At 39.3% G+C, this 14336-nt stretch overlaps 1 protein-coding gene across 1 annotated transcript in view; it reads right to left on the bottom strand.

The window, feature by feature from the left end:
- Window positions 1-1523: 1523 nt before the first annotated feature.
- LOC140210986 (uncharacterized) overlaps window positions 1524-14336 on the bottom strand; it is a 157697-nt gene continuing 144884 nt past the window's right edge. The window contains exon 11 of the mRNA XM_072280316.1: window positions 1524-2481. Within this exon, the coding sequence (XP_072136417.1) occupies window positions 2401-2481 (81 nt within the window). The 3' untranslated portion in view covers window positions 1524-2400. The remainder of the gene's footprint in view (window positions 2482-14336) is intronic.

The raw sequence follows: 14336 nt of genomic DNA, 5'->3' as shown, positions 1-14336 counted from the left end.
AAGCAGGCAGGGAACTAGAATCCAAGAGGAGGAGGAAGTTTTTAAAAAAAATTTGTCTTCTTCAGCCTTCCCTTCCAGTCCTGAAGAAGGGTCTCAGCCCAAAATATCGACTGTTTATCCATTTTCACAGATGCTGCCTGACCTGTGTAAAAATGCATCAATTAAAAGTACTTTACAAATGCTTCAGCACGATAGAGGGGATGAACTTAGCTATAGTTTGGTTACAATTCCATACTTTGGTCAACTGAGGAATGATTCAGAGGTTTGGTGGCACTTAAAAATAGCTATGAGATTTGGTACAATTGTGATTGGAATCTTAATGTTTGACAGTATTGTGATTCTATGTGAAGAACAAGAATACAAGTACAGAATAGCCCTACAGACATTAAGGATCTCATGTTTTGGAGTACAGATTTGAGACTTCACCAAATATCTTTGTCAACATTTGATTCAGAGATCTATGATTGAACTCTATATTTATTTATTTTTATTTAGAGAAACAGCGCAGAAGAGGCCCTTCCGGCCTTTAGACATCCGCCGCCCTAGTACCACTGACAACACCGACTTAACCCTAACCTAATCACAGGATAATTGAGAATGACCATGAGAGGAAATCGGGGCACCCTGGAAAAACCCATGCATTCCACAAGGAGGGGCTACAGAGACTCCTTACAGAGTACACTGGAATTGAACTCCGATGCCCCCAGCTGTAATAGCATCGCATTAACCACTACTCCACCATGGCGCCCGATCTTGGTTATTTCTGTTAAGCTATAAGCAATGTAAAACATCTTTTTTAGTGATTATTAACAATACATAAATAGAATTTTCAAATTCAATTGGATAAAAATGTTGAGGTGAGTAAAAGCGCCATCTGTGATTCTGACATCTGTTACCTAGGAAAATCTATGTTTTCTTGTCGTTAAGCATACAAGAACCTTTTCTGCTTCAAAGTTACATGAATTTAAAGCTATTAGAATTATATAAATGTGCAAGCAACAGCAGGAGGGCAGATTTCTTAAGATTATGGAATACAAGATAAAATCTATAACTGCAATATAATCAGTATTTCTTTTAATTCCCCAAAGACTTCTTATCTGAAGAAATATTTTGATATTTGTTTTCCAAATTTTCTTCAAATCAGAAAACATTTCAATAGAAATTCCTTGAAGCTCAAGAAAAATACATTTGTAAAGATGTCTGAATTGCACTGATATTGTCTAGAATTACAAGCACAAATTTGTACTTCAAATTCAACATGGCAGATGCATGCAAAATATCAAAATCAATTTGGGAAAGATTGAAGGATTTACGCAAAATACCATTGCAGACATTAAAAGAAACAAATCGATGGATACATTTGATCATATTCTATGTGAAATATATAGCTTTTTAAATTAACACATCTTTTATATGTAACCCTTTATTTAGGAGATTTGAAGCTTCAATAATTGAAGAGAAAAAAATGAAAAAGCAATTTTGCAACCAAAGGGAATCCAATTATCATTTTGCACAAACACATTTTTAATGTTGCTATGAGGACATATAATTATAGAAAAGTCAACATAAAATCTATGACAAAACATTATAATATAAAGTCAGGTGGAAGAACAAGCAGTGCAAATAGAGGTAATATTTTTAATAAAGAAATATAAATCTCACTCTTCTCATTATTTAAATAGTATACAGCTCAGAAACCATTCATTGATATGTTAACTATATTCCAATTATAAATTATTGCTGATTTCATATGAAAAATAAAGTCCTTGCATATTTGTCAATTGTTAACATATGGATGCAAAACATGTATAACTGCAACTGAGACTGCAATTCTTATTGAAGGATTTTTGTTCAAGATTTTATTTAGTTTATGTAAGCTCTGTGTTTAAAAATATATTTCACTTCAGTTCACCAGGAAAACATTTTCCTTCCAATTGATTTTGTGATACTGCACAAAAACCAAAGTACTCCTGCAAAATTCCTGATCTGCTCTTCAAAATAAAGCATGCCTGTTAAGCACCTGTTCAATTTATATCCAAATGAAACAAGTCAACAATTAAACTTTGTTCGAGAAAAATAATATTTAAACCATTATGTTATCAAAAGAGGCTTATTGAACGTATGATATGTGAATATATATGGGACAGTTTTGGGGTGAAACTATATACTAGGATTAAGAAATACTAGCTCATGCAGAGGGAATAATAACAAAATACAAACGCTATACTGTATATCTCACAACTTTAAGTGTCATTGTTATTATTATTGAACAATATTAGAGGAGGATGAACTATTTTACAAACTTGGGTTGGTGATTGCTCGTTTTATACACGTTAAGCACGCCTGCTATTTAAGGTCTCTCAATTCCATTTTCATCCATCTTCAGTCACCTGAAAGTAGTCAAGACTTCTGCTGATTGTCAAGGTATTCACGTAGTTTGTCTTCTGTCAATGTAAGTCGCTGTTCCAGGATTGTCACTGTCTGAAGAATAAAATTGAAAGAAAAAATATTGTTTATTTGAGGTCAAGGGATATGAAGCACTAAAAGGCTGCCATATTTTGTTTGCTGTGAGCTTCTAGTATTAATATCCATTATATCAAAACATCCAATGCACAATTATGCTTACAACAGCAATGTATTTACAGATCAGGATCAATTTTATTTAAATTACCTCTTTTTTCCCCCTTAAAGTCTCTCAGTTAAAGTACAAGTTTCATGTTACAACTCTTTGATGTTGCATCAGTTGCAGACTGAAAATGATTTAATGCAAATCATCTACAACTAAATGGCATATACAGAAATTGATTCAAATCCTTTATCTGCTCCCTTCTATATTGCTACTTCCAACATAACCAAATTCTGGACAGACAAGAGTATTTCTACTCTTTTTCTGCCCACAATTCAGATACCATTACTCAAATATTTCTTTCATTTATGACCTCCAACATCTGGTAGCATGCGATAACACTAAACAGATCACAGTAAAGAAGTTTCCTTTACAGTCCCTTGAGGTTGGGGCCCATATGGGACAAAAACATTTGCAGAGGAGTACAAGAAGCTTCTACTTCCTTAGAGCAGTGTACACTGAACTTTGTTCTGTAATATTTCAAGTACAATTACACTATTGATTAAAATTTTTCATAAGCAATCAAAAGCTTAGGAATAGAAACATAGAAAACCTACAGCACGATACAGGCCCTTCGGCCCACAATGCTGTGCCGAACAAGTACTTACTTTAGAAATTACCTAGGGTTACCCATAACCCTGTATTTTTCTAAGCTCCATGGACCTTTCCAAGAGTCTCTTAAAAGACCCTATCACATCCGCCTCCATCACTGTTGCTGGCAGCCCATTCCAAACACTCACCACCCTCTGCATAAACAAACTTACCCCCAATATGTCCCTGTACCTACTTCCAAGCACCTTAAAACTGTGCCCTCTTGTGCTAGTCATTTCAGCCCTGGGAAAAAAGCCTCTGACTAGCCACACGATCAATGCCTCTCATCATCTTATACACCCCCATCAGGTCACCTCTCATCCTCCGTCGCTCCAAGAAGAAAAGGCTGAGTTCACTCAACCTAATCTCATAAGGCATGCTCCCCAAACCAAGCAACATCCTTGTAAATCTCCTCTGCACCCTTTCTATAGTTTCCACATCCTTCCTGTAGCGAGATGACCAGAACTGAGCACAGTACTCCAAGTGGGGTCTGACCAGGGTCCTAGATAGCTGTAACATTACCTCTTGGCTCTTAAACTCAATCCACGGTTGATGAAGGCCAATGCACCGTATGCCTTCTCAACCACAGAGGCAACCTGCGCAGCAGCTTTGAATGCCGGTATTAACAAAGTCACATTAAAAAAAATCACTTCCAATGATTTACTTAGTTCTTTCTTTTTTATGCAAATAAATGCACAAGAATCTTTAGTTGGCGCATTAAAGTCTAAGTCAAATCCAAAACCAAGGTATGAATATCATGTTTTACAGTTCACACTTGATAGGAAGACTTGCTCTTATATACCTTCCTCAAACATAATGGTCACAGAGCACATTACGGTCAATCAAGTTTAATTATCATTCAATGATACATGTATATAGCCAAGGTAACAACAGTCCTCCAGGGCCAAGGTGCAAAACATACTACCAACAGCACACAGCACATATAATTAACGTAGCAGAAAAACATAGCCACAAAAAAAAATATAGCCCGAGTCTCCGAAGGACATGGCCTGTAGATTGATGATACATGGGATGTTGTCCTGGTCTAGCTTGTTCTTCCATCGAGCTAACACTGAGGGCAGTACTGACAGAAGGGGCCAGCCCTCAACCCAGTAAGGATTCCAGTGTGCCCACAGAGTCTTCTGTTCTCTCCCACACCTTCTCAGCATCTTCTCTCCTGCGCGCCTCAACAGGTGACCCCAGCAGTATGAGGGCCTTGTCCACCCACGCGACAACTGAGGCCACACAGCTCCCCCGCCATCGGTCTCTCCAATGAACTAGTAAATCAGATTTACAGTATTCTACATTACCAATGTCCAACAGGGACTTGTGATCACAAGAACAACGTCCAAGACAAACACTCGCATCGCCTCAGCACAGCAACAATGCACAAGCCAGGCAACAACACAACAACAATATGTCCAACACCACCACTATCAAGCAACTTGCTTATAGGATATTCCTGTAATCATAAAAAGACATAAAGGATGAACAACTACACCTTTGGTTGGACCTGGAGTGGCCGCTGCATCCTAGTGTGCTGCTATCTTATGAAAAAAATGGTACTTTTGAAGTGGTTTAAGTGCAGCAAGACAATGTGCTTGAGAGTACTTTTAAGAAAAAAAACACAATTTCCAGTGAATTTACCAGGCAAGTGGACATTATACATCTAAATTCACTCATAATTAGCTTGAATTTTGCTTTAAACTGTGTCCACAGCAAGATCCATGCAAGATGAAGCAGCTGGCACAAGTTTGCAAAACAGGTGCTGTTGAACCTGAAAACGGAAAATCAAAATAAAGACACGAGGAGAAATAAATTGGAAAGAGAGAATTTGGATGAGAGGATGGATGGTACATTCACTTAATATTGTCATTTCACAAACATAACAGATGAGCAATCCAAATTAGAGTGCTGTCCTATAAGATGAAAAAAACTAATTTGCAATTCCGCAAATCAAATTAGTATTTAATGCTAAGGCATATTATAAAAAGTATGATCTGGCATTGATACATGAAAATAGAATTTCATATTGATGTCAACTTGGTAAATGAAAACCATCTACACTCTCTCAAAATCTGCAGTCCACTAAAAATCTACAAGTACACATCATCAATAGTAAAAGCTATCAGTACTTGAACTCCAAATCATCAGATATAATAGTTGATCCAATTTATAATTAGTTTTGAATTAATTTTCACATCGGCAATAATAAGATGGACGAATAAAAGCTTATGGACAGCAGGTCATCCTCCTCTGGGCCTTCTGCAGTTAATATCAAATTTTCCAAATTCAGATAATTTATTTTTAAAGTTTGGCCACTTCTGCTGTTAGTTATCCATCTGTGGTACTGGCTCATTTTTGCTCTCCATTAATACAACTCGACTTGTTAGATGTGTACTGTTAATTGCAACACATTACACATCTTTGTCTGTACTGTCACCTGCTAACTGCCCATTTGACCAGAGGATTTTTACAACTTATTCCATATTTTCCCTGGCCTCAACCTATCACAGGTATTCTCTTTATCCTCCCTCTCCTTCTCTTTAATTTCAGGCTTTTTTTTTTTGTTTCTCTTTCCCTTTTCTGATGAGTGGTCTCATCCCAAAATGCCAAAGTTCTAGGTAAATTTTATTATCAGAGTACATATATGTCACCACACATACAACCCTGAGATTCTTTTTCCTGCAAGCATACTCAGCAAATCTATAGAATTGTAACTATAAACAGGATCAGTGAAAAATCAAGTAGAACATAGAAGACAACAAACTGTGCAAATGCAAATATAAATAAATAGCAAAAAAGAGAGCACGAAATAACAAGATAAAGAGTCCTTAAAGCGAGATCATTTGTTGTGGGAACATCTCAGTAGATTAGTGTAGTTATTCCCTATTGTTCAAGAGCCTGAAGGTTGAAGGGTGATCACTGTTCTTGAACCTCGTGGTGTGAGCCCTGAGGCACTTGTACCTTCTACCTGATGGCAGCATCAAGAAAAGAATAAGGCCTGGGTGGTGAGGATCTTTGATGATGTTCTACAACAGCATTTCATAATAGATGTGCTCAATGATTAGGAGGGTTTACCTGTGAAGTACTGAGCTGAATCCACTACCTTCTGTCAGATTTTCCATTCAAATGCATTGATGTTCCCTTACCAGGCTGCAATGCAGCCAGTCAATACACTTTCCACTACACATCTTATAGAAGTTTGTTAGTTTTTGATGTCATGCTGAATCTCCACAGACCCCCAAGGAAGTAGAGGTGTTGTCGTGTTTTCTTTGCAATTACATTTATATGTTGGGTCCAGGACAGGTCCTCTGAGACAGTAACACCCAGGAATTTAATGTTACTGACCTTCTCTACCTTGATCCTCCAATGAGGACCGGCTTATGGACCTTGGGTTTCCCTCTCCTGAAGTTCCTTGGGCTTGCTGACATTGAGTGAGAGGTTACTGTTATGACACCACTCAGCCAAATTTTCAATCTCATTTCTGTATGCTGATCCCTCTCCACCTTTGGAACACCCCACACTTGAATATGGTTTTGGAGCTCTATTCAGTCACACAATCAAAGGTGTATAGCAAGTAGAGCATACAGCCCTATGGTGCATCTGTGCTGACAGAGATTGTGGAGGAGATGTTTTTAACAACCTGAACTGATTGGGATCTGCAAGCGAGGTAAACCAGGATCCAAATGCACAAGGGGGTATTGAAGCCCAGGCCTTGCAGCTTACTGATTAGTTTTGTGGTGATGATGGTACTCAATGCTGAGCTGTTATCGATAAAGAGTATCCTGATGAATGCACCTTTGCTGTGGAGAGTTGTGTGAAGAGCCAATAAGATGGCACCTGCTGTGGACCTGTTGTTGCGGTAGGCAAATTGGAGCGAATCCAAATTGCCACTCAGAAAGGAGCTGAAATGTTTCATCACCAGCCTCTCAAAACATTTCATCATTGTAGATGTAAGTGCAACTGCACAAAAGACATTGAGGCAGGTTACCACATTCTTCCTGGGCATCAGTACAATTGAAACCTGCTTGAAGCTGGTAGATACCACACATTGCCTAAGCTTGAGTTTGAAGATATCCATGAACACAAACACCAGTTGGTCAGCACAGGACTTCAGTACTCAGCAAAGTACTCCATCCAGACTGGACACTTTCCTTGGATTCACCCTCTTAAAGGCAGCCAGCACGTCATCTTCAGACCAAAGGATCATCAGGAGAGGTGGGAGCGCACAATGGTTCCTCCATGTTCTGACTGTTAAAGCGAGCATAGAAGGCATTGAGCTCATCTGGAAGTAAAGCTCTTGATGCTTGATTTAACTTTGTACAAGGTTATAGCGTTCAAACCCTGTCACAGCTGTCGAGCATCCCTTGTTGATTCCAGTCTAGTTCGGAATCTCCACTTCGCCTGTAAGACGCTTCTGGAGATTATACCCACACCTCTTGCAGCATTCTTGATCTCCAGCCTTGAATGCCGCTGACCTACCCCTTAACAAATTTCAGATTTCATGGTATATCCAGGGCTTCTGATTAGAGAAGACCCTGAAGACTCTGACTGGGGACACATTCATCTACAGCGGTTTTAATAAACTCCGTTACAACACTGGTGTAGTCATTCAGATCCTTAGTCAGGTGCTTGAACAGGATCCAGTCCACTGACTCAAAGCAATCCCAGAATTGTTCCTCTGCCTCCCACCACTGCCTCTTATTGTCTTAATCTCTGGAGGCTTGCTTTTTAGGCTCTGTCTGTATGCAGGTAGTAGGAGGACAGTCAAATAGACCAATTTGCTAAAGTATGGTCTAGGTAAGGAACAGCTGGCATTCTCATCATAGCGTAGCAGTGGTTTACTGTGTTGGGACCTCTGGTGCAACAGGTTATTTGCTGATGATAATTGGGCAGGGAGTTCCTCCAGCACTTTGTGTGTGTAGCTAGGGTTTTCTTCAAACAGGCTTGTTTGAAGTCACCGACTATAATTTGAAATGCGTCAGGATGGGCTGTTTCTTGTCTACAGACGACATCGTGCAGTGCCATTAAGTGCTTTTTACAGTCGGCTGCTGGTGGTATATAAACCGCGGTCAGGATGACAGAGAACTCCCGAGACAAATAGAATAGTTGGCATTTGACTGATAGATGTTCTAAGACAGGGTAACAGGAGTTTGACATAACCGCCACATTAGTACACCAAAAAGAACTGACCAAAAAGCACATGCCACCATCCTTTTTCTTTCCAGAGTTTGCGGTTTGATCTATCCTGAAAATCGTAAATCCTTCTAGCCCGATTGCTGTGTCCAGCATGTCTTCTGAGAGCCAAGTCTCAATCCAACAAACAATTCAGATCTGACTCATCTGCCTATGATACAGCAGCCTTGCTCTCAGGTCATCAGTTTTATTTTCCAGCAACTGCACATTCGCCAGCAAGATGCCGGGTAGAGGAGGCCTCATTCCTCTGCATTTCAGCATGACTTAGTTCCCAGCTCTCCTTCCGAGTTTCCAACCATGGCGATGACTCTTAAGGGCACTGTGTTCTTTAGTTGATCGTGAGATTTGAAGATCATTGACGCAATTTCAAAGTCCATTGTTAAGAGAACATTTACATGCTGCAGATTGCAACGAAAGTAATTCAAAATAAGTATCCTTAAGTGGAAATCTGGAACAATTTTCTGCAGCCTGCAGGTTACTGATGATCGCCAGCACCATCCTGATCCTTTCGGATTATTTATTCCCATCCATAGATGCTGCCTGACCTGCTGAGCTCCTCCAGCACATTGTGTCTATTTCTCCAATCGTGAATATTTACTGTCAAAGGTTAACCACTTTATCATCGCTGAATTGACTCATAACACAGAACAATGATACTTGCTGGATACTAAATTCGAGCCAGGGCTCAACAGGTTTGAGATAGAGCCATGGCAGTGAAAAAGTGACATGGTACAGAATTTTTGATAAAGATAATAATGGAACTATTTGTCATAATAATTCTGGAGGAAAATTAGAGCATGCATGTACACTATTGAAGTGAAGAAAAGAAAGCAGATGATGCCTTCGAATCCCTACTTTGAAATCTGAACATCAAATTATCATGATTCTTAAAAAAAACTGAAAATAATAATGTTTTATTAAGATACAAATATTTAACAATAGGCCATAATTACAGTTTAATTACCTCTCTGTCCTTATCAAAAAAAATCCTTCATATAAAATAAAAGTTTACCATATTTCAATTCTCATCTTAATCTCATGCGTAATCAATATTTGTTTTGCTTTGTGGAAAATGTTTTAAGTTTAGATAAAATTTAAAGCTTTACACTTCGTAGTTTTCTGTCCTTGAGAATTCTTCAAAGTGACTGCCGCTAAGCCAGATTGATGATATTCATTAGGCTTAGCGTAAGGGAACACTTAGATATGAAGCCTGACTATAACTTAAATCAATGTTACAAAGTTTGCAATATCTTTATGGGAACTTTCTTCAAGATTACTTGAAAATAATTTTCTTCAAGATTAGTTGTGAATGTTTTCTACAAGACAATTAATTAATATTTCCTATTCATAATACTTCGGAAGTCCATTTTGTGCATCGCTGATAAATGACTTCGCACAATGCAATATAAATTAATAAAGAGGCAAAAGATTGATTACATGTCTTCCTTAGTAATATTAAAAGATACTCCTACTGGGAATTTGTACAAGAAAGCTGAAATGATGGCAGTTGACAGTAACAAGTTGTCCATGCCCAAGTGCTATTGCTTATAAAACAACAAGCTTAAGTAACAGGACAGCAGCATATAAAGACTAAATTGCTCTTGGCTGGGAGGGAAAAAGTTAGTCTAAAGAGCAGATAAGTGACTTAAATAGAGATAGAATTTTATCACCTTGCTGCAGCCCCCAAATATTGATATAATTGAAATATTCCAAGGACTAAAAGATTGAAATTACAATAAATATAGAAGAGTTTATTCACAGAATGTCTTCACAGTTTGGACAGATTTGTGTAAATGGAAAAGCATTGTCCTGACCCTTGGGCTACCAAATTGTCAGGGAATTCATCAGGTAAAGTTGAGTAAAGGAACACGTTTGTTTGCGTTTGCAAATATGTATCTCATTCCAGACCAATACTCCAACACTTCATGCTGTCAAGGAAAATATGCGTCTTTTGAAACTGTTCATAATACAGTTGGCCCTCCTTATCCGCAGGGGATTGGTTCCGGGACCCCCTGCAGATACCAAAAAAAACGCGGATGCTCAAGTCCCTTATATAAAATGGCGCAGTATTTGCATATAACCTACGCACATCCTCCCGTATACTTTAAATCATCTCTAGATTACTTATAATACCTAATACAATGTAAATGCTAGGTAAATAGTTGTTATACTATATTGTTTAGACAATAACGACAAGAAAAAATGCTCAAAGGTTGAGTGCTGGAGAGTGAACTTCCGGGTTTTCCCAATCCGCGGTTGGCTGTGTTACGTACCCCGTAACTGGGTTGCCAAACCAGCAGAAATGGATCACTCAGTTGGAGTCTGGATTACTAGAACTAAGAAAGTTTTATTAAAGAAACAAGCAACACAGTACTCTAATCAAAAGGATAATAAATGCAACATTTCAGCAATGATAAACACCCATGTACACAGAATTAAAATAACAGGATCAATCAAGCTCTATCGTTGTCTAGGGGTAAATGACCAGTTTCAAAGTGACGCAAAGTTCAGTTCAGTTCGCAGTAATCGCTGCTGTGGGAGATGGAAAGTGGGGGGAAGGAGAGAGAGAGCAAAACGAATGAATATTCAAACGGCTTCCACACAGACCTTCGACATTCTTCCTAGTCAGCTTTCGTGCGAGCCCTTTGTGATGTCATCTGAGGTCACCAACCGTGACCCCTCCGTTTCCAGATACCATCGTTTCTCTGCGGTGAACCTGGCACCCAGGCAAGGGCAGACACACACCAGGTTCTCGCTGATCGTGCCTTTCCACCCTGTGCGTCTATGGCTTGGTCCCCCGACCAGCCTTCCAAAACTTCCCACCGACTTGTGGGAGACGCACCGCTTCCAGGGTCTCGTTACCTCGGGGTGTCGTGTGTGTGTTGCCTTAGCGAACCTGTCCCTTTTTATCCCCCTGCTGGGGTATCGCCTGTCCATCACTTCAAACAGTTCAGGGTTCAAAGGGGGAGCCGATCTCGATAGCTCGCCTTCCGTTACTCTCACCCATCCCTTCATTAACATCTCCAAATGCTGCTCCATTGTTTTCCTTATCTCTCTCTCTCCTGAAGACAGGCGGCAGACCAACTGCTGATCCCACTGGTGCCAGCACAGGCCAGCTAACATCGTAATCTATGTGTATTCTTGTCACAGTTGAATCCGCGCATGTAGAACCCACAGATAAGGAGGGACGACTGTAGCATAGTATGTACGTGTAGCCCTGCATGTCCCAAAACCCTTTCCGGTTGTCATGAGAAAATATGTATTAACAAAATCTACAGCTTAAATAAAACTTACTCCAAAAAGTATTGTTCTCCATTGAACAGATCAGAAGCAGATGGGCCCTGAAAGGTGTCCCTCCAACTCTAGTTGTTAGAATGCTTCACCGTTATACTGTGCGAAGCGTTGATGCGCTCTTAATTTTAAATCCATTACTGATTCATTTTCTAGGCAGAAAATCAACATCTAACTTTGCATCATTTTGCAATAAATTTTATGAGGAAAATAAACCAAATAGGTTGTTCGTTGTGTTACTGCAGCCAGAAGTTTTCAGTGGCACGTCAGTAAAATAAACAAAGTAAGATGTGATCTTCTGAACATTAAAAGTCATTAAAGGAGGTGCTTTCTAAAGGTAGCTCCAAGCTAGTGCCACTTTGAGAGATAACGTTATTAGGGAGATAGAGCCAAAGTGACTAATTAAAATAATATAGCAAATAGGAAAAGGAACAACAAGTAAGGCTCCGCAAGCCTGGTCTGCTATTCAATAAACACACATCAAAGTTGCTGGTGAATGCAGCAGGCCAGGCAGCAGTTGTTTGTTGTCTGCTATTCAATAACACTACACCTCTTAATTCTCTCCATGTCTGAAAACCTGTCAAACTCTCTTTTGAATATACTCAGCAATTCAGCTTACATAGTTTTCTTGGATAGGTATGATGGAGAGCATTCGGTTAACACACTGTTTACACACACACACTGCCGTGTTATTTTGCTGTTGTTGTGCTGAGTGTACATACTTCAACTGTCTTCCTTGATATATTCTCATAATGGGTTCTAAACCAAGCGGATGCATTTGGATTGGCTTTCTGGTGCTTTTCCAACCATACACAGTGGAATATTCTATTTCTTCAGTAATGGAGATGTGTAAATGGGTATACATTGTTTGTATACTGTATTTAAGGGAGCTACTTCTACTTATTCTGTAATACGTAATGGTTGTAACTATACTGTGGGGTGCATTACATTCTAATTCATGTGTAGTCTTGTTAACTTTGTGGGTAATTAATGATAGTATGTCTTAGTGTTGAATAAAAAGGAGCTCATTGGCCTTAGTGAGAGAGGGATAGGGGCTGCCAGGAGTTCACAATGGACAAGAATATATACCGAGCTAGCATGTTTTCTGGTAGATAACTTTTTGTAAATTTTGGCAGTTTTCCTTTCACTATTTTCATTAATTTTTGTAAGTTTGATTCTTGATGCACCAAATAAATACCCTTGCACTGAAGTGCTAAGTGACTCCAGTCATTTTTTCTTTCGTACACTTATCTTACAAGGGAATTCTAAAAATTCACTACTTCTGGGTCTTCCCATCTGTCCTGAAGGGCAACCCTTACTCTGAAATTGTGATCCTGGATCTCAGAAACCCCAGACCAGGAGATTCCTGTTTCAACATCATCTCTCATTTTCCTAAACTCAATAACGTAAGCTCATTCTGCTTAACCTCACACTATTTCACAAAATGACCATCCCAGGAATCAATCTGATAAACACACACAAAATTCAGGAGGAACTCAGCAGATCTGGCAGCATCTACGAAAAGGAATAAAGAGTCGACACTTCAGGTTCAGATCTTCCAATAGGACTGGAAGGGGAGGGGGAAGAAGCTAGAATAAGGTGGTGGGGAGAGGGTAAGGACCATAAGCTAGGAGTGCAATTAAGATTCATAATTCTGATGAATCTTCACTGCCCTCCCTCAACACAACTTACAGTGTCTATAAAGAGTATTCACCCCCTCCTCTTGGAAGTTTTCATGTTTTACTGTTTTAAAACATTGATTCAGTGGAGTTAATTTGGCTTTTTTGACACTGATCAACGGAAAAGGACTCTTTCGTGTCAAAATGGAAACAGATCTCTACAAAGTGATCTAAATTAATTGCAAATATGAAACACAAAATAACTGTTTGCATAAGTATTCACCTCCTTTTAATATGACTCCCCAGATCAACACTGGTGCAGCCAATTGGTTTTAGAAGTAACATAATTAGTTAAATGGAGATCTGCTTTTGGAGACCTGTGTAAAATCAAGGTGCTTCAATAGATTGTAGTGAAAACACACCTGTATCTGGAAGGTCCAACTCCTGGTGAGCCAGTAGCCTGGCAAAAACTACACCACAAAGACAAAAGAGTACTCCAAGCAACTGTGCACAAAGTTTACTAAAAAGCGCAATTCAGGAGATGGATACAAGAAAATATCCAAGTCACTGAATATCCCTTGGAGTACAGTTATGCCAATCATCAAGAAATAGAAAGAATATGGCACAGCTGTAAATCTGCCCAGAGCAGTCCATCCTCAAAAACTGAGTGACCGTGCAAGAAGGGGACCAGTGAGGGAGGCTTCCAAGAGACCCATGACAACTCTGGAGGAGTTACAAGCTTCAGCGGCTGAGATGGGAGAGGCTGTGCATACAAAAACTGTTGCTTGAGTGCTTCACCAGTCACACCTTTATGGGAGAGGGCAAAGAGAAAGCCACTGTTGAAAAAAAACCCACATGAAATCTCAGCTAAATTTCACCAGAAGGCATGTGGGAAACTTTGAAGTCAGCTGGAAGAAAGTTCTACGGTCTACTGAAATCAATATTGAGCTTTTGGCCATCAGACTAAACGCTATGTTTGGTGTAAGCCAACCACCACACATTGTCAAAAA

This window comes from Mobula birostris, chromosome 16 (assembly GCF_030028105.1).
Source record: "Mobula birostris isolate sMobBir1 chromosome 16, sMobBir1.hap1, whole genome shotgun sequence".
Lineage (NCBI taxonomy): Eukaryota > Metazoa > Chordata > Chondrichthyes > Myliobatiformes > Myliobatidae > Mobula > Mobula birostris.
This window is presented reverse-complemented; position numbering and strand designations above follow the sequence as displayed.